The sequence below is a fragment of the Microtus pennsylvanicus genome, chromosome 6, assembly GCF_037038515.1.
Source record: "Microtus pennsylvanicus isolate mMicPen1 chromosome 6, mMicPen1.hap1, whole genome shotgun sequence".
NCBI lineage: Eukaryota > Metazoa > Chordata > Mammalia > Rodentia > Cricetidae > Microtus > Microtus pennsylvanicus.
This window is the reverse complement of record NC_134584.1, coordinates 1962283-1985246: the sequence shown is the minus strand read 5'-3', so window position 1 is coordinate 1985246 and position 22964 is coordinate 1962283. Positions and strand designations below refer to the sequence as shown.

Sequence of the window (22964 nt, the reverse complement as noted above, 5' to 3'; positions counted from 1 at the left end):
GTGGCCTAGCGAGGCCGCCGTCGACTCCGGGAGATGCCAGGCAGCAGCGTGGGGGCTGGGAGTCGGGGCGGCCGCGAGGCTTATCCTGCCTCGGGCGCAGGGGGCGCCCTTCCTGCGCGCGCCACAAGTCGCTGGGAAGGAGGGGAGGCGGGTGGGGGCGTGGTCGACGCCATGGGGCGTGGCCCTCAGGAGGCCGCGAGCGTCTGGGGGCGGGTCCGAAGCGCAGGTACGCACCTCCTATTGGGCGGGCGCGTGGGCGGGGCCTGGCGCCGCTGCGAGGTAGACCCCGCCCCTAGCCCGCGGGGATCTGCGCTGCGTGGAGGCGGTGAGCGCGTGGGCTGGCGGCGGCGGTTGGCGGGCGGGCGTCCGCCGTTGGGACCGCCACGGCCTGGTCGCTCAGGCTCGGACGCCGCGTCGGGTGGGCTAGGGGGTGGGTGAGCCCGCTGCGGCCTTGGGAGGGCCAGATGGGGCGCAGGCGGAGAGCCTGGGGAAGGGCGGCGGCTGGGCCGGACCTGCTGGGCCGCGTCCGGTTCTGCGCGCAGGGCCCGTGTGCAGCCCCTGTGCAGCCGAGCCCCGCGAGTGCCGAGAACCTCCAGTTTCCTGCTGCGAACCCTGTATTTCTTACCTGAATCCCTTTCTCTGTAGCCTGAGTCCCCGACCCCCTGAGAGTCCCGTATTTCCGGCCTGATCCCCATCTTCTGCAGCCTGAACCCCGTATTTCCGGCCTGATCTCCTCTTCTGCAGCCTGAATCCCGAGTTTTCTGCCTAATCTTTGCCCTCTTTGCAGCCTGGACCTGTGTCCTTTCTGAGATCCCGAATTTTCTGCTGGAAGCTCCGTATTAACCCAGTTTTCCCACCTCTGCAGTGTGAACCCATTTCTTACTCTACCACCCCCCTCCCTCCTCCCCAGCCTGAAACGCAGATTTCTTGCTTGGTATCCCATCTTTGCAGCCTGAACCTGTGTTCTTGCTGGGAACTCGGAATTTCCTGCATGGACCCCACTGTGCATACTGAACCCCTGTTTCTTTTGGGACTCCCTCTTTGCAGTTCAAACCCCAAATCCTGCTCAGACCCTATCCCTGTTTGAACCTAGAGTTTCGGTAGAGTCCCATGAGCCCTATGCCTCTCACAGCTTGTCCTCTCATTGCTGCAAACACCATTTCCTGTTGAACTCCAGTTTCTGCAGCCTGGATCTCAGTTCCTTATGTGAACCCCATCTTTGCTTCCTGTATTGCTTTCCTTCTGTGAACCTAGTCATTACTGCAAACTCCATCTCTCCTGCCTGATTCTTCTTGAACCTCCTCCCTTGCTATGAACCCAATATTTGCTGCCCAAACCTTCTGCTACCTGAGCCCCATCTTTTGTTATCTGATTTCCCATACCTGCTTAGAAGTCCTTATTTGCTTCCTGAACTTCCATCCTTGCTGAGAACTTTGTATTAATCAATCCCCCAACTCTGCTGTACGTAACCCCTCTGGAAACCCTCTTCTCCTGTAAACTCTTCTACGTAAACCCTTGTTTCTACTGGCGGGTCCCCTCCTTGTCCCTGGTGTCCTTCCTGCTGCTTTGGTTCCCCCTCCCCCATCTTTCCATTTCTGTCCACAGCCCTGGCTGTGTCTGCCAGCGGTGTCATGTTGTAAACGCCTGCATCTGTCTCTGTCCTTCCAGGGAACGGGGCAGCCATGTGTGCCCTCTGTGTGCTGTGGTCACCCGTCAGGCTTGAGGCTAGGAGGGTTGTGAGCTTTGACTGCAACGAAGACCTGCAGCTGCTGTGGGTGCCCTGGGTGCGACCTTGAAGGGGGGATTTGTTGAGTTTTACTTATGGAAAACAATGCAGCTACTTCCCCAAGTCCTAGGACCTTGCACTTGACTTTGACTGTCTTGTGGCCAGGTTCTGGCTGAACAGTCTCCTCCTACAGGCTGTGTATGAGGCCAGCTTCTGCTCTTGAAGCTCCTGTTGCAAATGTCACTGGATGCAAGCAAATGCCTTTCTAAGCTATCACACATATTTTGTTGCAGGGCACCTCTGGCGTCAGGCCCTGTAGCTCGTAGCTACCCCCTTCCTACCACAGCTCCAAGTCATGACGGATGCCAAGTATGTCCTCTGCCGATGGGAGAAGCGATTGTGGCCTGCGAAGGTGACAGCCCTTATTCTCTTAATTTGTAGAATTAGAAATGACTTTTGGTGACAATAAAGTCTTTATCAGACTGCGCTCCCTCGGATTGAGCCTGAATGCTTGGCACCCAGATCTGCTGGCGCGCTTCCCGGGGTTCCTTCACTCCACAGGGTTTTGGTCTGGCGCTTAGGAGCCTCTATATCCGGAATTGTCTTTAATTATTTTCACACTAAGGAAAAGAAAAAGAAAAACTAAGTAAATAAAAATAACCAAAGTCAGCTATAAAAAGGCATAGAAGGCTGTGACAACGGGAGTTCCAGCTAGGAGCCCCCAGGGAATAACTGTGGTGTTTTAGGGGTGCTTTCTGGCAGTTTAGCAGGAGCTGCTGAGTCCACGCCCTAACCTGGGATGGCCATGGGCTCAAGTGCCTCAGTTTCTCTGCCTGAATCAAAGGAGCTTAAATGAGGTGTCTGGTCAATCCTGTGGCCATTGGGAAGGGAGTACCACATGTCTGTTCCTGCATGTCTTCGTAATAAGAATTCTGTTTTTACACATAGGTTTTGGCCAGAACTGAGACTTCAGCGAAAAATAAGAGAAAAAAAGAATTATTTCTAGATGTTCAAATACTCTCACTAAAAGAAAAGTAAGTGTGTGTGTTTTTAATACTGTCTTTGCTTCTCAAATGATAGTGACGGGAGAGAAGCAGGGCCATCATCTCCACACTTGTAGCCCTGCAGAGAAGACAGTGGGTTTTTTCAGATACCAGTTTTGAATTGAAGATCTTACATGAGGTCCAGGGATCTACAGAGAGAGGGGTCTCAAGGGCGAATAAATAGAAATTACCTCCAGGGAGCCATGCTGGGGTCTCCCCTCTTGCCAAGAACCAGCGTGTTTTGTTTCTGGTCTGGCTGTGCCAGACCCCTGCACCACTAAGAAAAAACACGTTTCCATACCGGCAAAGCGGATGGGTGGCGGGACTCTGTTGTCCTGTACCTGGTCACCCTTCATGGGCCATCTGCAAGGACGATGTGGGTGTGGGCACGCATATAGTCCCCTGCTACAGTCCTCGCTTCTGAAGAGTCCACTGGCTGCCCGTCTCCTGGGTCTCGCGGCCCGCTCCTTCCTGCCACCATCTTCAGAGCCTGCCACCACTTGAGAGTCCCCAGCTCCCGCTCTCCCTGCGGCAGGGAAGGTAATTGAATGCTTGAGTTTAAAGGAAAGAGTGTCCTTTAAACTAAAATGCGCCTGCTGGGCTGTAAACAGCTCTCGGTGACATTAGCGGCTACTCGGAAAACCTAACAAAGGAGTTATTTGTGCAGTTGAAAGTCGGATTTGCTCATGAAAGTCCCAATTTGAATTTATTTTTACTCTTAACTCCAGCCAACCTTTTCTTTCTTAAAAGTGGGGAGGAAAAGGGTGAGAGAGAAAAGGCCGTCTCCACCCTGGTTGGCTGTGCTTGTCACCTCGGCAGTGTGTCCCTCCATGTCCCTCCTTCAGTGTGACTTTTGGTGTAAGTGGAAGGTCGTGAGGGACATCTGAATAGTTGGGTTTGCAGGCTGGTGGCAGTAACCAGCTCTTTCTCGCCGCAGGATCCAGGTGAAGAGCTCGGCCGTGGAGGCGCTGCAGAAATCGCACATTGAGAATATTGCCACCTTTCTGGGTAAGGGCTCCAGCCAGGCCACCACCGTGCTGGGCCTCAGCGACCGGTCCATCTTTTCCACGCCCCTGTGTTAGGGGGCATCTCACAGGAGGAAAAATGGATTTGTTTGCTTTTTTTCCTTAGCCTTTTTTTAGACAGGGTCTCACGTAGCCCAGGTTGGTCTTGAAATCACTGTATAGCAGAGGCTGACCTGAACTCCCGATCCTCCTAGCTCTGAGTCCCCAGTGCTGTGATGATGTATTCACGTGGGCCGGGGACAGAACCCAGGGCCTTGTGCATGGTAGGTACTTACTCCCCCACACCAGAGCCAGCTCTATCTGTTTATGTTTGTGGCTTTTTGTTTGGGCAGTGTTGGCAGTGGGAGCCGACCACTATCTGCATTCCCTGCTTCTATGGGTTTTTTGTTTTGTTTTGTTGGGTTTTGTTTTTGTTTTGTTTCGATGTGTGTGTGTTTCTTAGTTTTTGAGGTAGAGTCTCATATTGCAGCCTGAGCAGGCCTGGAGGTGGTGGCAGTCCTCCTCCCTCAGCCTCTGTAGGACCCCACACCCAGGTTCCAGACAGAACAGAAAGACACACGTGCATATATAACATAAGATAGACACACATGTGCATACATAACAAAGACACACGTGCATATATAACATAAGATAGACACACATGTGCATACATAACAGAGACACACGTGCATATATAACATAAGATAGACACACATGTGCATTCATAACAGAGACACACGTGCATATGTAACATAAGATAGACACACATGTGCATACATAACAGAGACACACGTGCATATATAACATAAGATAGACACACATGTGCATACATAACAGAGACACACGTGCATATATAACATAAGATAGACACACATGTGCATACATAACAGAGACACACGTGCATATGTAACATAAGATAGACACACATGTGCATACATAACAGAGACACACGTGCATATATAACATAAGATAGACACACATGTGCATACATAACAGAGACACACGTGCATATATAACATAAGATAGACACACATGTGCATACATAACAGAGACACACGTGCATATGTAACATAAGATAGACACACATGTGCATACATAACAGAGACACACGTGCATATATAACATAAGATAGACACACATGTGCATACATAACAGAGACACACGTGCATATATAACATAAGATAGACACACATGTGCATACATAACAGAGACACACATGCATATATAACAAGGTAGACACACATGTGCATACACAACAAAGACACACGTGCATATGTAACAAGATAGACACACATGCATATATAACATAAGAAAGACACACATGTGCATACATAAAACAGAAAGAAGCAGACATATAATATCCAGATATGCATATGTGTGAATATAACATGCATAAGGAGAGAGAGACACATATAATACATACGTACATATGCATAAATTGCCAATTAAAACGGCCAGAGTGGTCAGATTCCATGTCACCCCCTCCATGTCACTTACGGGTACTGTGAGTGGGGAGTCAGTGTGTATTGGGTGGGACTCCTCTTTGTGTGTGTAGGTCCGCAGTTCAGCCCCTCCACACCTCCTCTTGTGGCTGAGCTAGACTTCTTATTGACCCCGCTCCAGACCTGGCAGTGGTGCCCACGGCAAGGGTCCTCGATAGCGGCAGTCACCAGCCAGCAGAGCTGGTGTCGGGCTCCTGGCCATCAGGTTGAGAGAGTGAGTTCCAGCAGCCAAGGCAGGCCCAGGACAGCCAGAGCAAGGCCTTCATGGAGCGCACAGCTGTTCAGGGGAGCTGCAGGCTGGGCTGGCCACCTTGCGTAGAGAACAAGGGTGTCCCCAGTGCTGGCTCGAAGGGTTGGGGTTGCTTGGAAGCACCCGTTAGTCTTTGTTAAGCAGGTGACAAGTGTGGATGTGGTAGACAGAAGCAGTTATCTTGGCGAGTGTGAAGCTGTCCCAATTCCCCTCAAATGAACAGTACAAGACGTTCAGATGTGTTTCTACACAGTGCTGTTTTGCACATGTTGACCTGTCAGGCTGAGGGCATTCCGGTATGTGCTGCTGTTCAGTCATAGCCCAGAGTGAATATATCGTCACATCCTGGCTTTGTCCTCTTTTTGCGGGGGACGTGTGGCAGGAGTAGTGCCGGGCCTGCCTGTGGCTCTGCAAAGACGGGTTCCAGGCACTTGGCGTGGTCATGGAGTCTGCTGCCACTGGCTGCAGTGACAAGTGCTAGGCACCTGTGCACCTTCATCATGTGGATCTTTGTCTCCACAGCGTCTCAGAATGAGGTCACAGCTACTCCCCTGGAGGAGCTGACCTATCGACGCTCCCTGCGAGTGGCCCTGGATGTCTTGAATGAGAGGACAAGTTTGAGTCCTGAAAGCCATCTGAGGGAAGAGAAGCCACATGCAGATGCCGCCTCTTGGGTGCCCGGCGCTCGCTCTCCATCCTTTTGCAGCGAGGACGGTGACAGTGTGGCTGCCCAGTGCACACCCAAAAGGGAGTGGCTCCCACAAAGCCTGCCAGGACTGCCTGCAGCTGAAGAGGACCGCAGGATAGGCCTCACAAAAAACGGAACCCTGAGAGCAGCATTGCCTTCCCCTGCTGGAGATGGGTCTCAGGACGGTTCTGGATCACGGCTGGACTGTGAACAGGACACTGCCAAGAAGAGGCGGAGGAATTTGGGAGAGAAACCTACCCGGCGCCACAGAACAGCATCTTGCCTTTCCAAGGGAGAAAGTGTTGACGAGAGCGAGGGACAGGCAAACAGCTGTATGACCCCAGCTTCACCTGGGCTACTCCCCCAAGCCTCAGAAGAGGACCCCTGTGCCGGGGTCAAAGGCTGTGACCCGTTTGTGCCATCAGGCAGCAGCAGGCTGCTCCCAGCCTCTGACAGAGGCAGAGGACGCGCCACAAAGAGGCCACGCTTGGATGGAAGCCAGAACCCACCCCCCGGGCAGCTGGCAACTGGAACTGTGGGGGCAGCACCCTCCCCTCAGAACTGGCCTGGGGAGACCATGGTGCTGCTCAGGTCTAGTGACAAGGACAAGCCAGAGGAAGGTAACCATGGACAGGGACCCGGGTCTGTCTGCCCCCTGAAGTATAGTGACTTTGTCTTTTCTTACATAGTTCTTTGTGTCTGAAGAGAGTGGAAGCTCGGGCAGAACTGGGGGTAGCAGTTAGTGACCCTGCAGAGCACCCAAAGCACATTCCGAGTGAGTGAGGGGATTAGGAGCCCAGCATCAGGAGCTGTCTGGAGGTACTTCTGAAACCTATGTGTGGCTACAGCCAGGGGCTGGGCCCCGTCCAAACCTGTCTTGACTCCCTGAGCTCTGGCGGGGGATCAGGACTCGTGTGGAGTGGCACTCAGTGGGGGCCTTCACAAGGCCACCCTCTGCTTGTCCACGGGCTACAGCGAGCAGCTAGTTCCCTCCACTGTATCTTGTTTGCAGTCACCTTTTGGTTCTGGGGGCTCATTCTCTGTGTAGCCACATGTCAGGCTCACCACCTGGAGTCCCCACACTTTGTTACCGAGTGCTGCGCTTGATAGCCCTTTTCTTCCTGTTTTTTTTTTTCTTTAGCATGTACTTGAGGCTGGCATTTAGAGCTAGAGCACGTGCTTGGCCAGCAGGAGACCCTTTGTTTGTCCCTGGTCCCAGGATTTAAACAGAACAGGAGAGGTCCGTGACATGGCTCAGCAGATGAGACAGTGACACTAAACTTGGTGACCTGAGTCTGATTCCACAGAGTAGTTGTGATTTCTGTGTGTGCACGTATGTGCATGTGTACACGCATGCACAGACACACAAGTACATGTAGAAGAATTTAAAGACAGACAAACACAGATCTGACACAGGGTGCACCCTTGTTGAATCTGTGTGGCTCCGTCCTTTATCCTAGATGGTTCTTTGTCCCTAGCCCTTTGTGCAGGGTGAGGGGTGGCCATCAATTGGTGTCCCCTGTCTCAGCAGATCCTGTGTCCTCAGAAGAGTTCACAGGGTTCAAGTCCATCCACTCCCTGCTGGAGGAGGAAGAGGAGGAAGAGGAGGAGCCACCCCGGATCCTTCTGTATCACGGTAAGGGCACTGCACTCAAGAGAGCTGTGGGCGAGGGTCCACTCCGTAAAGTCATCCTATTGTTTGGTGCTGGTGGTGTTTTTGTTTTTAGACTGGGTCTCGGTGACCTCTAAGTAGCCTGGAACTTGCTGTGTAGACCAGGCTGGCCCAAATTCAATTTGATCCCCTTGTCTCTGCTTTGAGAGTGCTGGGATAAAAGGTGTGCGCCTCCATACCTAACACTGTTTCGGGTGTTATGCTCTCTCTGACCCGACACCTGTCCAGAGCTTTGTCTCCTCGCTAATGGTGCTTAGGATAGGTAGCCAGCCCTGCATGGAAACCAGTGTTGGTCCTGTCCCTTTCTGGGCAAGACGCAGACTCTTTTGCCCTCAGTTGGGCAGAACCACCTTTGCCATTTGTCCAGGGACCTGAGTCCATCCTCCCTAGAAGTACGAAATGAATTGGGTGTGCAGCCGAGAATGACATGCGGGTTAGGGCTGCTGAGTGCACAGGGACGGCTCAGCCTCTCCTGAGTCTCCTGCACCTGGGATGCTGTACTGTGCGGCCCGGATGATACAGGGCAGGCTGGGGGGCTGTCAGCAGCCTCCTGAGCAGGTAACGCCTGCAGAACACACTGGGGTTCTTAATGAGGACCAGACAGATTCCATCCCCATCTTACCTCCTGTTCCCTTTAGTGTGCCTCTGTCCTGGAGCCAAGTTCTTGCTGAGGACCCAGGCTGAGTTCCCACTGAGTATCTAGGATGGTAGAAGGGCCTGGGTGCTGGTGTGAGCTATGCCTTGAAATCCTCATCTTTGGGTGAATTTGAAGATCAGGGCATACTGGTTACAGAGAGACCTCAGCTTCCAGACCTTAGGATCTTTGGTGTCTAGTGTTCTTCCATGCCAGGCTTGAGCTGATGGCTTCCTTAACCCACTAGACCAAGCTCATGACAATTGCCAGTTTCCAGCCAGGGTCTTTGAGGTGCTTGGAGCCTCTCCTGGATGAGCTGTGACTTCCTCAGAGTTCCTGCTGGCCCAGTGAGCCCTTTACAGCTTTGGATTTCATGGTGGGAGACATGGCAGTCAGTATCTCCACTTCCTGATAGCTTTCCTGATGCTAAAGCCTTATCAGTCTACATCCCTACATCAGTCCCTCATCCTGGGATTCTTTTATTTGCTTGGTTTTGGTTTTTTCGAGACAGGGTTCCTTCCTTCCTTCCTTCCTTCCTTCCTTCCTTCCTTTCTTTTTCTTTATTATGTATGCAATATTCTTTCTGTGTGTGTGCCTGAAGGCCATAAGAGGGTACCAGACCTCATTACAGATGGTTGTGAGCCACCATGTGGTTGCTGGGAATTGAACTCAGGACCTTTGGAAGAGTAGGCAATGCTCTTAACTGCTGAGCCATCTCTCCAGCCCCGAGACAGGGTTTCTTTATCTAACAGCTTTGGCTTTTGTTAGACTAGGATGGCCTTGAACTCACAGAGATTGGCCCTCCTCTGCCACCGGAGTGCTGGAATTAAAGGTGTGCACCACCACCGCCTGGCCTTCCTGGAATTCTTGGCGAATAGAAAATGTTGAGTTTTATGCAGCAAAGCAGGTGAAGGCAGAGGGAACCCTGCAAGCTGAAGGCCACCCTCCACTCCAGCACAGGAGGCAGAGGCATGTGGATCTGAGTTCCAGGCCAGCCTGGTGTACATAGACCCCTGTCTCAAAACCACAGGCAAGAATGACTTTTCTTCCTCTGAAATCATCTTGTTTTTTGATTTTTGTGACCGCACTGTCTCCAATTTCTTGAACTTGCTGTTCCCAGGAGGGCAGTTTATTCCGGGAGCCATGAGACTGTATAATCTCCACTCGGTGCAGCACTGTGCCTGCGTGGATGCAGTCATCCTAATGTCTGCTTTGGGGAACACGTTAGACTTAGAGGTGGAGATTTGGGGATAGAAGTCATCCATCCTGCTGCTGGTGTCGTCTCTGTCGTTTCTCATGGGGACACAGCCGTGGCCATGGCTCATGATGGTCGTCTCTGTCATTTCTCACTGGGGCACAGCCGTGGCCATGGCTCATGATGGTCGTCTCTGTCGTTTATCACTGGGGACACAGCCGTGGCCATGGCTCATGATGGTCGTCTCTGTCGTTTATCACTGGGGACACAGCCGTGGCCATGGCTCATGATGGTCGTCTCTGTCGTTTCTCACTGGGGCACAGCCATGGCCATGGCTCATGATGGTCGTCTGTTGTTTATCACGGGGACACAGCCGTGGCCGTGGCTCATGATGGGTACTCAAGACTCCTGTTCTGTGAGCTCTCTGGGTTTCCTGGTAGATGAGGAGGTTAGAGTTGGGTTGAAATGATGCCACGAGGAACGTGGGTTTCTTTTTTTATGTCTGTACTGTACTTGTTTAAGGCGTATCTGACTCAGCCTTCTTTTCCTTTTGAACCCTAGAACCACGATCATTTGAAGTAGGGATGCTGGTCTGGCTGAAATACCAAAAATACCCGTTCTGGCCAGCCGTGGTAAGTTCCCATTCCCCCTGCTCAGGTAGTAGTTTGGCTCTGCTAATGCTGGAAGACTCAAGCACTGGTAGCTCTGACGTGGTACACACAGCCCCCTCTAGCCGGGGCCTGGTCATTTGATGAGTGCCATTTAACATGGTGTCCTAAGTGGAATTCACACCACATTTCCTCAGGAAAGCTTGTGTGAGCAGAGTGCTCTGCTGAGCTTCAGGAATGGATGCTTCAAGTCTCCTCCATCCAGGCCCCTGAATTTAGTTCCTATGATGCCGTGGGCATGGTGGTATGTGCCTGTTAGAAGCCAGCGTCGGCTACATGAGATCTGCATCTAAAACAATAAAAAAAAAAGTGTCTCAGTCCCACTGAAGGTCTGTCATGTGGCTGGTGAGCTTGCTCTGCCAAGGACAGCCCTAGATACATTCAGGCACGGGCTGTAACCCTCCCTAGGTGGAGACTCCCCCATCATCACCCCTCGCTCTCCTGTCATGAGATGCTATTCTCGCACCTAACTTTAGTGGTTTGTGTCTTGTTTTGGATCTTTTGTTTTTTTGATAAAGGGTTTCTCTGTAACTTTGGAGCCTGTCCTGAAACTTGTAGACCAGGCTGGCCTCAAACTCACAGAGATCCACCTGCTGCTGCCTCCCAAGTGCTGGGATTAAAGGCATGTGCCACCACCCAGTTTATGTGAGACTAAAAACCAAAGTGGGCCAGGTGGACCAGCTCGGTGGGTGAAGTGCTTATAGTAGCATGAAGGCCTGAGTTTAGCCAGACTCTAGTGTGTCTGCTGTCCTCTGTGGGCTGGAAGGCAGAGACGGGAGAACTCCAGACGCTCTGTCCACTAGTCTGGTGCATGCATTGACAGAGAGACCTTGTCTCAAGCAAGGTAGATGGCAAGGGCCAGTGTTTGAGGTTGTCCTTGGGCTTCTACACAATGCGCTTCTGCACTTGTAACAAAAGATTTATAAACAAGACCCAAATGCAAATCGCTGGATTCTGCTTCATAATACCACAGAGCCCTAGGAAGCAATGGGGCCTGAAGCCTGGGTCACACCACAGCACTAGGCTGGCCAAGCCCAGGCCTGGAGTGCAGGTGGAAAGCACCACCTCCACCCCAGTCATGCTGTGCTGTTCCAATTTGCCTGCAGGTCAAGAGTGTCCGACGGAGAGACAAGAAAGCCAGTGTGCTGTTCATTGAGGGCAACATGAACCCTAAGGGCCGAGGGTTAGTACTCTAAGGGTTAGGGCCTGGGCAGGGGCAGAGACCTCTGTGGTACCCTGACTGCAGCTTCTGACACAGTCCAGCATCCACTTGGCTATTTGGTGCCTTAGCCAGACAGAGCAGCACCCATCCCACCCCACCCCACCCCACCCTGCACCCACCCCGCACCCCCCGCACCTGCACCCCCCCCCCCGCACCCTCCCAACCCTCCCTGTTACCCCTCCCACGTGCTGCACTGCAGGAAAGCCTCAGCAGAATACGCTTCTTGATTGAACTGCACCCCCAGCTGCTGCCCTTCTCACAATGGCCTCAGAGGCCTCAGGCATCTTCTAGGTGACACTTCTAGACACCTGTGTGTACCTGAGGGTGGCTGGTTGGGCTAGGGACCTGGGCCCCCAGTGCCATGGAGGTGTTGCAGTCCAGACTAGGGTTAAGTCTCGGAGGAGGGGGTGCCTCCCCTGGGATGAGGCTACTGTGCTGACCTTGGCCTCTGTTCTGTCAAGAATCACCGTCTCACTTCGAAGGCTCAAGCACTTTGATTGTAAGGAAAAGCACGCACTGCTGGTAGGTGGCGGCCTGTGCTCTGTGTGTGCCCGCACGCCAACCATTGTGTTGGTGTTGTCACCTTTGTTCTGTGTGTGTGCATGTGTGTGCACGCTCGTGCTTGTGAGGGTGTGTGATGGTCAGGATGTTCTGTGTGTGTGCACGTGTGTGCACGCTCGTGCTTGTGAGGGTGTGTGATGGTCAGGATGTTCTGTGTGTGTGCATGTGCCCGCTCGTGCTTGTGAGGGTGTGTGATGGTCAGGATGTTCTGTGTGTGTGCACGTGTGTGCACACTCGTGCTTGTGAGGGTGTGGGATGGTCAGGATGTTCTGTGTGTGTGCACGTGTGTGCACACTCGTGCTTGTGAGGGTGTGGGATGGTCAGGATGTTCTGTGTGTGTGCACGTGTGTGCACGCTCGTGCTTGTGATGGTGTGTGATGGTCAGGATGTTGTGTGTGTGCACGTGTGTGCACGCTCGTGCTTGTGAGGGTGTGTGATGGTCAGGATGTTCTGTGTATGTGCATGTGTGTGCACACTCGTGCTTGTGAGGGTGTGTGATGGTCAGGATGTTCTGTGTGTGTGCACATGTGCCCGCTCGTGCTTGTGAGGGTGTGTGATGGTCAGGATGTTCTGTGTGTGTGCGCATGTGCCCGCTCATGCTTGTGAGGGTGTGTGATGGTCAGGATGTTCTGTGTGTGTGCGCATGTGCCCGCTCGTGCTTGTGAGGGTGTGTGATGGTCAGGATGTTCTGTGTGTGTGCACGTGTGTGCACGCTCGTGCTTGTGAGGGTGTGTGATGGTCAGGATGTTCTGTGTGTGTGTGCATGTGCCCGCTCGTGCTTGTGAGGGTGTGTGATGGTCAGAGGATTTCTGTGTGTGCGCGCGTGTGTGCACGCTCATGCTTGTGAGGGTGTGTGATGGTCAGAGGATTTCTGTGTGCACGCTCATGCTTGTGAGGGTGTGTGATGGTCAGGATGTTCTGTGTGCACGCTCGTGCTTGTGAGGGTGTGTGATGGTCAGGATGTTCTGTGTGCACGCTCGTGCTTGTGAGGGTGTGTGATGGTCAGAGGACAACCCTGGGTGTCAGGCCTTGCCCCGTGTTTTCTGTTGTTGTGTGTACCCCAGGCTTGCTGGCTCTCCGACTTTGGTGTCTCCCATCCTGTCTCACCATAGGAGTGCTGGCTCACACTCCATGGCCACGTCTGATTTTACAAGGGGATTTGAACTTGTCTTCCAGAATGAGCTTTTTCTCCTGGGCCAGGAACACTTACTTTTTTCTATTTACTCAAAGCCCAAAGCACCGGGCTGTGGGGCGATGGGCGGCATTGGGAGACAGTGGGAGCTGTGGGCACTGAGGTGAGGGTGGTGCGGCTTGCTGCAGGTGCGCACCAGGCCTGTGTCTCCTCACTAACAGAGTTGGTAACGAACCAGGACGAGGGCCTGAGTGTGAGTTCCAGAGCCCACTTGAGGGGAAAGGCATGGTACGTGACTGTCACCCCAGCACTGGGGATCCCTAGGTCTCATCACGGTCTGGCTGAGTCCGGCAAGCTCAGGTCAGAGTGAGACTGTCTCAGCAGAGACAGATCAGTTGAGTACAGGACCTGGCCTCCATCACTGCCTCCACACGTGCAAGCATGCACACAAATCTGGGTATGGGATGCAGCATCCCCAAGGTGATTGGTTGGGAGAGTTGGGGGGTGGTGCCGGCTAGAAGCTGAGACAGGAGGATTAGGAGTTCTAGGGCCAGGCTTGGTTATATACAAGGCCTGAACTACATGAGCCTCTGTCTAGACTGAAAAGCTCGATTGTCCCTCCGATGGCTTGCTGGATGCTTCATCTGAAGGGGCTTGTCTGTCGTACCCCTGAGAGGGCTGGGCTGCACAGCACCTGCCCAGGCCTGAGCCCAGGAAACTAAGGCTCCGTGCTTGTGGGACTGCCGCGGCCACTTGTGCCCTGCTGTTGGGTTTTGTAGGACAGAGCCAAGGAGGACTTCGCCCAGGCCATCGGCTGGTGTGTGTCACTTATCACCGACTACCGTGTGCGGTTGGGTATGTGGGCTGTACCCCAGGGAGCGTATAGGGGTGTACCACGCCATTGGTATCTCCTGAGGGCAGGATGGAGGGGCTGACGTGGATGTGGTCCCAGTCCTACATCCTGTCTTGGCCTGGCTAACCTGTGACGATACTTTTTCTGTGGAAGGTGGGGGCAGGTGCAACCCTCCTGACTGAAGGCCCAGTTCCTCTGCACAGCACTGCCTCTGTGTGGTGACTTGACCATCCCCTGAACCCCAGGCAGCTCCTTCCTAGGGCAATGGGCAGACTTGGCACCCACAGACCTGCCTTAGGGTCAAACACAGCCCAGAAGGCTCCTGAGAAGCCCTGAGCTACAGGACCTGGCAGGGTGCAGGTCTGAGCGTGGCCCTTTCCTGTGCCCTCCACAGGCTGCGGCTCCTTCGCTGGATCTTTCTTGGAATATTATGCTGCTGATATAAGTACGTATAAGTGTTCTTCACCATGGGGTCTGCCTTTGGTCCCTGAGAAGGCCCATCCTGATCTCCTGTTGTCCTTGGTGCATGCAAGTGCCAGTGCCATCCTGAGCAGAACTCTGTGCCCTTAGCTGCCCTCAGGGATGCTCTGCATCCTTGTCAGGTGGGCGGCTGGTGCCAGGCGGGGGTCTGAGGAGTACTGGGCATCTAACTGGCCCCAGAGAGGGGAGTGATGAAGGTGTCGCGAGCTCCTGATGTGTGTTCCCCTGCAGGCTACCCTGTGCGCAAGTCCATCCAGCAGGATGTCCTGGGGACCAGGTTTCCTCAGCTGGGCAGTGGGAACCCTGAGGAGCCTGCGGCGGACAGCCGGCCAGGACAGTGGCAGCCATGCAGGAAGGTGCTGCCTGACCGCTCCAGGGCTGCGCGGGACAGAGCAAACCAGAAGCTGGTGGAATACATTGTAAAAGCCAAGGGTGCGGAGAGCCACCTGCGGGCCATCCTGCACAGCCGCAAGCCCTCACGCTGGCTGAAGACGTTTCTGAGCTCTGGCCAGTATGTGACATGCGTGGAGACATACCTGGAGGATGAGGCACAGCTGGATGAGGTGGTGGAGTACCTGCAGGGCATCTGCCGAGACACGGATGGGGAGGTGCCTGCGCATGGCAGCGGGGACCGCATTCGTTTCATCCTGGATGTGCTGTTGCCTGAGGTGGGTGCCCGGGCCCCCATCCTCAGCACTAACAAGGCTTTGTACTCTGTCCCCAGTTGGGGTTCCAGGAAAAGCAGTTGCAGGTCAGTTAGCTGTCAGCCCATGCCCCCCGGACAGACCTGCTCACAGACATGTTGCCTTATTGCTATGGCTGGGACATGTCCACATAAATCGGAAAATAAATGCGTGATGGGGCTGTGTGCTAGCCTTGTTGCCCAGGCTGGCCTCAAACTGGGGCTCTTCCTACCTACCTCAGCCTCCTAAATACAGGGTGACCTCCACGGACCTGTCCCCTGGAAGTCACCATGGCTACTTCAGTGTGTAACTTAAAACTGGGTGACTTTGACTGTCTCAGGGCGTTGTCGGGTGTGACAGTCACAAGAGGAGCTCCTCATGGGGCCAGTGGAGGAGCTGCTGAGCATGCACGCCCCACAGGGAGCAGCTTCACACCCTGTCCGTTCTTACGGGAAACCTCAGGACAGACCCTGTCACCAATGTGTGGTTGTGCAGGCTTATCACACAGCTACTGAGGCAGGAGGATGCTGACTTCCAGGCCAGCCTAAGCTGCACAGTGAGACCTTTTCTTTTCTTCCTTTCTTTGTCTCTTTCTTTGTCTCTCTCTTTCTTTCTTTCTTTCTTTCTTTCTTTCTTTCTTTCTTTCTTTCTTTCTTTCTTTCTTTCTTTCTTTTTCCTTCAGTTTTTCCAGATCAGTTTTCTTTGTGTAACCTTAGCTGTCCTGGAACTTAACTTTGTAGACCAAGCTGGCCTTGAACTCAGAGATCTACCTGCCTCTGCCTCCCAAGTGCTGAGATTAAAGGAGTATGTCACCACCATACCCAGCAGAGACAATTTCAAACAACAAAGATGTGTTTACGGAAACCACAATGTGACTCCCTAAACTAATGGTAGCTCCCCAAGGCCCTGACTGTCAGAACTGGGGAAGCTGAGACAAGGCTGCCCTTGAGAGCTGAAGGTGACCTTGATGCTCCTCCTGCCTCACCGTTCCTGGCGGCTGGACACACCTGATTTATGTGATAGTGCTGGGAATGAAACCCAGAGCTTCAAACATGCCTGGCTAGTTCTTTGCCCACTGAGCCCTGGCCCTTTCCGTTCTCCCACAGGCAATAATCTGTGCCATCTCCGCAGTGGAGTGCGTGGACTACAAGACGGCCGAGCAGAAGTACATCCGGGGCCCTACTCTCAGCTACCGGTAGGCCGCCCTGTCGAGTGCTGTGCTCTCCCTGTAGCAACACAGCTGTTCAGCCTCCTCCACAAGGTGGGGCAGGTGCTGTCTGTGTGAGCAGACAGGTGCCGGACAGTGACTGGACAAAGGCCCACGTCTGCAGGCTCTTCTCTGAGCCAGGACCCTGAGGCTGGGCAGGAGCTGCCTCTGCCTGAGACCTCTATAATCTTGTGCGGGGCGATGTGACTCTGCTCCCCCTGCTCTGGTGCAGCTGGTAGCGGGTACAGAGCTAGATTAAGAGGCAGTGTAGCCGTCAGCAGGGCAGCAGGATGAAGAGGCCTCTCCTGTCGGCCCGCAGCACTCTTGAGATGTGTGGCCCCGAGCCTCTAATCCCCCGCTGGGCATGCAGCCAGGCTTGTTGGGGCCCATTATCCCCAATGGTAAGTCGGCGTCCCCAGGCTGGCCGTGGGCCGAGCAGCCAGGTTAGGTGGAGGAGGCTCCCGCTGTGGTCTGCCCAGGAAGTGTGCAGCTCCTGACATTTTCAAGATTCTGACCCTGAGTGACATGGCAGCTAGGGCTTTCGAAGATGCTTCCAGTCCCCAGCTGCAGCAGTCAAAGGTGCCTTACTTAATACACTAATCCGTTGTTCTCATGCCAGCGTTGGGAGGTGAGGAGGAGCCTGAGGTCCAGGCCGGCTGTCCAGGCTAGAGGATGTCTCATTCAGTCAGTAAAGTTGCCACCAGTGCCTGTGTAAGAAGCTGGGAGTGGTTGTGTTTGATAGTTGAGCCCTGGAAGGCAGAGACAGGAGGATACCATGTATCAAGGCTGGCAGCCTAATCAGCAAGGACCAAGTGCAGTGGAGACTTCATCTCCAAAACCCAGATGGAGGGTTTGTGCCTGATGGCTCTCTGGCCTCCATATTGTGAGCATGCGTGCGTGTGTATTTGTGTCTGTGCATGGACTTAGTAAGCAAGGCCTACCACAGCACTGTCTTGTGATGTGGTTCTTGAGATGAACAAGGCCAGTGCTTACTGCCCCATCATGCCCCAAATAATGCTCTTTATTTTTAGATGTGTCTATGTTTATGACTATGGGTGCTTTGCCTATGTGTGTGCCTGGTACCTGCAGATATCAGAAGGGGGCACTGGATCCCCTGAAACTGGAGTTCTGAATGTTTGTGAGCCACCGTGTGGGTGCTGGGAACTGAATCAGCAAATTGTCCTAACACCCGAGTCATTCTTTCAGCTCCCGAAATAACATTCTACAGAGTGAGGCAGGAGGATGGCTGTAAGCCCAAGACCAGCCTGGACTATGTGAGACTTTTATCACACACATTAAAAAAAAAGTCAGCCTGGGCTGTTGCTCAGTGGAACACCCATAAACTCTTGCTTGAAGCCCTAGGTTTTATCCCAAGCTCACCTGGCAAAGGTGAGGGTTTTTTATGTTTTTTGTCTGTTTGGTTTTTGAGACAGAGTTTATCTGTTTAGCTTTAATTGTCCTGGAACTCGCTCTGTAGACCAGGCTGGCCCTGAACTCAGAGATCTACCTGCCTCTGCCTCCTGAGTGCTGGGATTAAAGGCGTGCACCACCACTGATCAGCCCATCTCTTGTTTCTTGAAGGGAGAAGGAAATCTTTGACAATGAACTCCTGGAGGAGAGGAACCGTCGCCGTCGCTGATGCCAAACCTCCACCTGGCCAGCGAGCCCTCCACACCCTGCCAGAGGGCTCTGCAAGAATAAGAATGTACTAAAAGCAAGAGGCTCAGAAGTGTGCTGACTTTGAACTGTGGGTCTTGCATCTTCAGTACTGAGTCCAGGATATCAAATGTCATTGACACGCCAGAAACCTCCTGGCAGCTACAGACAGAACTTTCTGGAAGTTTCTGTGCGTGTATGTGCGTGTGTTTGTTTTTGTTTGTTTGATTTAAATATTTCGTTTATAAATGAGTTTGAGCTCACATGTGTCATGGTCACTGCAGTGTGGCCAGCATGTGAGACTGACAGGTCCTGTGTTACTTGGAAAGACTGATTGGAACACACAGCTTCCAGAGCATTGTCGTGTTTCCCTGACGTGTTCTGCTTATCTCTTCTCTGTAGTTTCTGGAATCTTTTCTGCCACTCTCATGTGGCGGGCGAGCAGGAGGTGGGAACCTGCAGCTGCTGTCTTTGGGAGGTGGGGGCACGTTTGCTCAGTAGCCTCTGTGTGTCCCCCATACTCCTGTCCCCACTCAGCCGTGCCCTGAAACCTTGGCACTGTACTCATGGCCACCACCTCACCTAGAAACCTTTGGGGCTGAGGGATGTGGGGATGGCAGCAAGAAAAGCCAGCTCCTGGCTCTGGCGAGATGGCTCAGCAGATAAGAGCACAGGGGCTGCTCTTCCTGAGTTCAATTCCCAGCAACCATCTGTAATGAGATCTGGTGCCCTCTTCTGGCCCACGGGGATACTTGCAGACAGAATACTGTATATATAATAAATAAATAAATCTTAAAAAAAAAAAAAGGCAGCTCCTGCTGCGCTGGCCAGCACGCTGGATACCAGAGCCCCATGGCCTCAGGTGGATGTGCGGAAGCGGAAGCTGTGTCTCATGAACTCCGGTGGATGTCTGGCAAGGGCAAGGGCAGAGCCACTGCCTGTAATGAATGGTCCTAGCTGCACAGCCCCATGGGTGCTCAGCAGGTGTCTCCTGGATATGCGACATACAGGTGTCCTCCACACTGTGGCCACCCCAGGATGAAAGGTCCTAGACACCTGCATCTGACAGCACAGTGCTGCCAGGATGGCCTAGGACAGCTGAGCTTCCATGGAGACCGTCTGCAGACCTCGAGGCTACAAAACCAAATTGAACTATCACATTGTTGCTTTTGGGGCCTTGGCCAAATGGCCAAAAGAAACTTAACTGTGTAGCTGGGCGGTGGTGGCACACGCCTTTAATCCCAGCACTAGGGGGATTAAACTGTGAGTTCAAGGCCAGCCTGGTCTACAAGAGCTAGTTCCAGAAACCCTGTCTCAAAAAAGCCAAAAAAAAACCTAACGGTGACTCCTGTTGGCTTTGGGAAGTGGGCGGGACTGGCAGGGAGTGAGGAGCCTTTCAGAACTGCAGGAAATGCCCTTGTATGTTACCCGGTGGTGTCTCAGGATTCTCACTGCCCTGGTCCTGACCATTTAGCCTTACTGTTGTGTCTCAGATGAGGGTCAGTTGTGTGGTACTGACTGAGAAGTGCTGCCTGGTCACAAGTTAAAGAAGGGCCGGCAGTGTTCCCATCCCCTGCACCTCTTAAGGCCCTGTGTCCTGTGGGTGTTGACGGTCTGTGTCTCATCTTGTCCTGTAGCCACACTCTCCTCCACTCTCGGGGTCTTACACCTCAGGTTTTGACCTGCTGTCAAGAAAAAGAAACCAAAGAGGACTCACCCCTGCCTTGCCAGTGCCCCCATATCCTCCATGGCTCTTAAGTGTCCTGTGCTCAGAGCCTTCAACCTTCTGACTCTTATTCAGGGCTTCCTAGCCCCTGTGGAGGGATGAACACATTGTTTGCCCCTGCTGTGATGGGGTGTCCTGAGGCCTCTCTTCTGCAGCACTGGGAGGGGGTGGTTCTGAGGCCTCCAACCCCATCCCTAGACTCCCTGGTGCCAACACCTCTAGCTCAGGGACCACAACCCTATGTCACCTGACTCCCAGACCCTACATAATGAAGACTCAGACCCCCTCAAGAGGCGACAGGTGGTCAGCGGATAGAGGCATGGGTGAGGATCCTGACTCACTGGCGAGTGAACTGTGGAGCGTGACACTATGCCATGCTAAGAGAACGGGAAGTCTCACCTGTCTGTCCCACGTGGTTGTCCCCTGACCCCTCTCCATCTGCCAGGCTCGTGGTAACTGCAGATCGGGTCAATAGTAGGCAGTGGGCAGAGGCTGGGCAAGGACTGCACACTAAGGCTGAGCTCTTCTTCAGTGATGAAGCCTCTGCTGCTGCCGCCAATCTACCCTGCCTATTCCCCAAGGATTTGCTGGGGGGAGGGAGATGAGTAGGTGTGGGAGTGGGTGTGTCTGTGCAAACTTACGCTTGAGTGTGGTGTGTGTGCATTTGTGTGCAAACTTATGCTTGAATTGTGCGTGTGTGTGTGTGCAAACTTATGCTCGAGTTGTGCGTGTGTGTGGTGTGCGTGCGTGTGCAAACTTGTGCTTGAGTGTGGTGTGCCTGTGTGTGCAAACTTATGCTTGAGTTTTGTGTGTGTGTCTGTGTCTGTGTGTGTGTATTTGAGAGAGGGGCACCCTGTGCTTCTACTAAGTTATCTGGCTGCCCCCTTCCACATTTAGTGAGAATCTCACTGTCGTCCCAGGTTTGCCTCAAACACCAAGTAGCACAAGGTAGCCTTGAATTCTCAGGACTACCACCCTAGTCACTCTGTCTATCTCCCTTTCTCTTGAGACAAGGTCTCTCTACAGCCCTGGCTGTCCTGGAACCTGCTATGTCGACAGGCCTGGCCTCAAACTCAGAGATCTACTCCTTCAGCCTTAAAAATGTCAGGATCCCAGTTGGATACCACCATGTTCCGCTGAGAAGCCGTCAACCGATGCCATGCTGGGGACCTCATAACCTCATCTAACCCCAGCACTGCCAAAGGTCCACCTCAGATTACAGTCAACACAGGACTGCGCATGCTCAGATTACAGTCCACACAGGACTGCGCATGCTGAGTTTCCCTCACCTGCGGAGCCAACATCGCAAGGGTGCCAGGGAGACAGTGAGGGGCGGCTGTAGAGAGACAGCCTCCGGTTAGCTGGACATTATCAGGACACAAGCTGCTGTCACGGAAGGTTTGGGTGCGGCTCAGGCGGCACCAGAATAGCCTGCAGGAGGCCTTAGCTCTGGGGCTGGGGGAATCTCACGATATAGAACGGCTCAGCTGGCTGTGGCCTACCTAGGACCCCTCTGAACTCTCTTTGCAGATGGGCATGGTAGAGTCGAGGGTGGAGGATTACCTTGAAGGCCAGCCTAGGCTACAGAGTGAAGCTCAGACTCAAAAACAAAAGAACCTAGAAGATTTTTTCCAGACCATAGCTCTTTCCTGGCCAACCCCAGCATTCACACCGCGTCCCCCCCCCCCCCCCCGCCCCCCATACCTCTGCCTGCCCTCCTCACAGCTTGCCAGGGTGCTGTCACCTATAGAAACTCCGGAACTCCTGTAGTTTACCCATTTTGTGAACTGGACACAATTGTGTAAACACAGTACACTCTCCCGTTAATTTGAGTTTAGTGTTAAGATTTATTTATTTTTGGTTGTGTGTGTGTGTGAGTGTGAGTGCAAGGCAGATGTTGGTACCAAGGCAGAGAACGTTCAGGATCAGTTCTCTACTGCCATCTTGTGGAATCCGGAGGTCTAGCTTGGGCTTGGCAGCAAAGTGCTTTTATCCGCTGAGTCGTAGGCCAACCTCTGGCCTCGAAACTACTGTGTAGCCAAGAACAATCTCCCCTGTGCCGGAGTGCCGTGCCGTGCCCAGGTCGCGGGGTGCCGGGGTGGAACCCGGAGCCTTCCACATGATAGTGAAGAGTGAACTTCACCTTCCTGGATTTGATTCTTTTTATCTTATTTTTTTTAAGTTAATTAACTTATTTGTTTGTTTAGGTTTTTCAAGACAGGGTGTCTCTGTGTAGCCCTGGAACTAGCTCTGTAGAGAGAGGCTGGCTTTAAACTCACGGAGCTCTCCTGAGTGCTGGGATTATTATGATATTATTTTATGTGTGCAGGTGGTTTGGCCTCTTGCATACCTGGTGCCTGAAGAGGTCAGAAGAGACTTGGAACTGGAACTCCAGATGGTTCTTCTTATTATTGATTATTATTATTATTATTATTACTATTATGACGATTGGCTTTTTGACTTCGAGCCAATCTTCCTGCTTCTCTGATGTGCTGGAATGACAGGCGTGTAATATTGCACCCTGAAATTTTTAGATTCCATACTCAATCGCTTTAACCCTACCAATTTAAAGAATATTATATTGATCTCTAACGTCTAAAAATAATTTAAAAAATTAAATGTCGGATTGGAAAAATTCAGCGTTGTGGGTGAAAACGTAACAAAAATATCTCAAAAATACCAGATACATTAAATAACGCAAAACAACTGCCGAAACCCGGGATCGAACCAGGGACCTTTAGATCTTCAGTCTAACGCTCTCCCAACTGAGCTATTTCGGCACGCCGGCTAGCGCTGCTCCTGCCCAGACTCCGCCCCGTGTGTAGCTACTGTGCACAAGCGCACGTCACAGCCCGTGTACAAAGCCTTGTAGGACTATGCTAGAGGATCCTCATCAGCGCTGTCTCTGTGGCGCAATCGGTTAGCGCGTTCGGCTGTTAACCGAAAGGTTGGTGGTTCGAGCCCACCCAGGGACGCACATGCTTTGGTGTCTTTTTTTCCTGAAAAAGCCCTTTTTTTGTTGCAGTTCACTGTCACAGGAGGCTGGAAGCTCGCAGTGCGCG

At 52.9% G+C, this 22964-nt stretch overlaps 1 protein-coding gene and 2 non-coding genes across 11 annotated transcripts; 2 read left to right on the top strand and 1 right to left on the bottom strand.

The window, feature by feature from the left end:
* The first annotated feature begins 255 nt into the window (after nucleotides 1-255).
* On the top strand, nucleotides 256-18983 carry Pwwp3a (PWWP domain containing 3A, DNA repair factor). 9 transcript variants are annotated; one of them, XM_075975525.1, is made up of 15 exons: nucleotides 317-430; nucleotides 1669-1771; nucleotides 2020-2138; nucleotides 2675-2760; nucleotides 3707-3777; nucleotides 6048-6833; nucleotides 7745-7849; nucleotides 10276-10346; nucleotides 11489-11565; nucleotides 12066-12126; nucleotides 14077-14152; nucleotides 14545-14595; nucleotides 14862-15298; nucleotides 16420-16508; nucleotides 18102-18983. In XM_075975525.1, the coding sequence occupies exons 3-15, from the start codon at nucleotides 2082-2084 to the stop codon at nucleotides 18157-18159; spliced, it is 2025 nt and encodes a 674-aa protein (XP_075831640.1). In that variant the 5' UTR covers nucleotides 317-430; nucleotides 1669-1771; nucleotides 2020-2081; the 3' UTR covers nucleotides 18160-18983. The 9 variants fall into 9 exon arrangements, with proteins under 9 accessions (XP_075831639.1, XP_075831635.1, XP_075831640.1 ...); XM_075975526.1 differs by having other exon boundaries at nucleotides 320-430; nucleotides 1669-1784; XM_075975527.1 differs by having other exon boundaries at nucleotides 339-418; nucleotides 1669-1784.
* Nucleotides 18984-22609: 3626 nt separating this feature from the next.
* Trnaf-gaa (transfer RNA phenylalanine (anticodon GAA)) lies at nucleotides 22610-22682 on the bottom strand. Its single transcript has one exon. It is a non-coding gene; the product is annotated as a tRNA-Phe (tRNA).
* A 121-nt stretch (nucleotides 22683-22803) lies between these two features.
* Nucleotides 22804-22877, top strand: Trnan-guu (transfer RNA asparagine (anticodon GUU)). Its single transcript has one exon. It is a non-coding gene; the product is annotated as a tRNA-Asn (tRNA).
* The last annotated feature ends 87 nt before the right edge of the window (nucleotides 22878-22964 follow it).

Bases quoted from the DNA above. Each gene is read 5' to 3' on its own strand.
- Pwwp3a (XM_075975520.1), top strand. From the start codon at position 2,082: ATGACGGATGCCAAGTATGTCCTCTGCCGATGGGAGAAGCGATTGTGG. The intron at 3,778-6,047 runs GTAAGGGCTCCA...TTGTCTCCACAG, and splicing joins GAATATTGCCACCTTTCTGG to CGTCTCAGAATGAGGTCACA. The intron at 11,566-12,065 runs GTTAGTACTCTA...TGTTCTGTCAAG, and splicing joins ATGAACCCTAAGGGCCGAGG to AATCACCGTCTCACTTCGAA.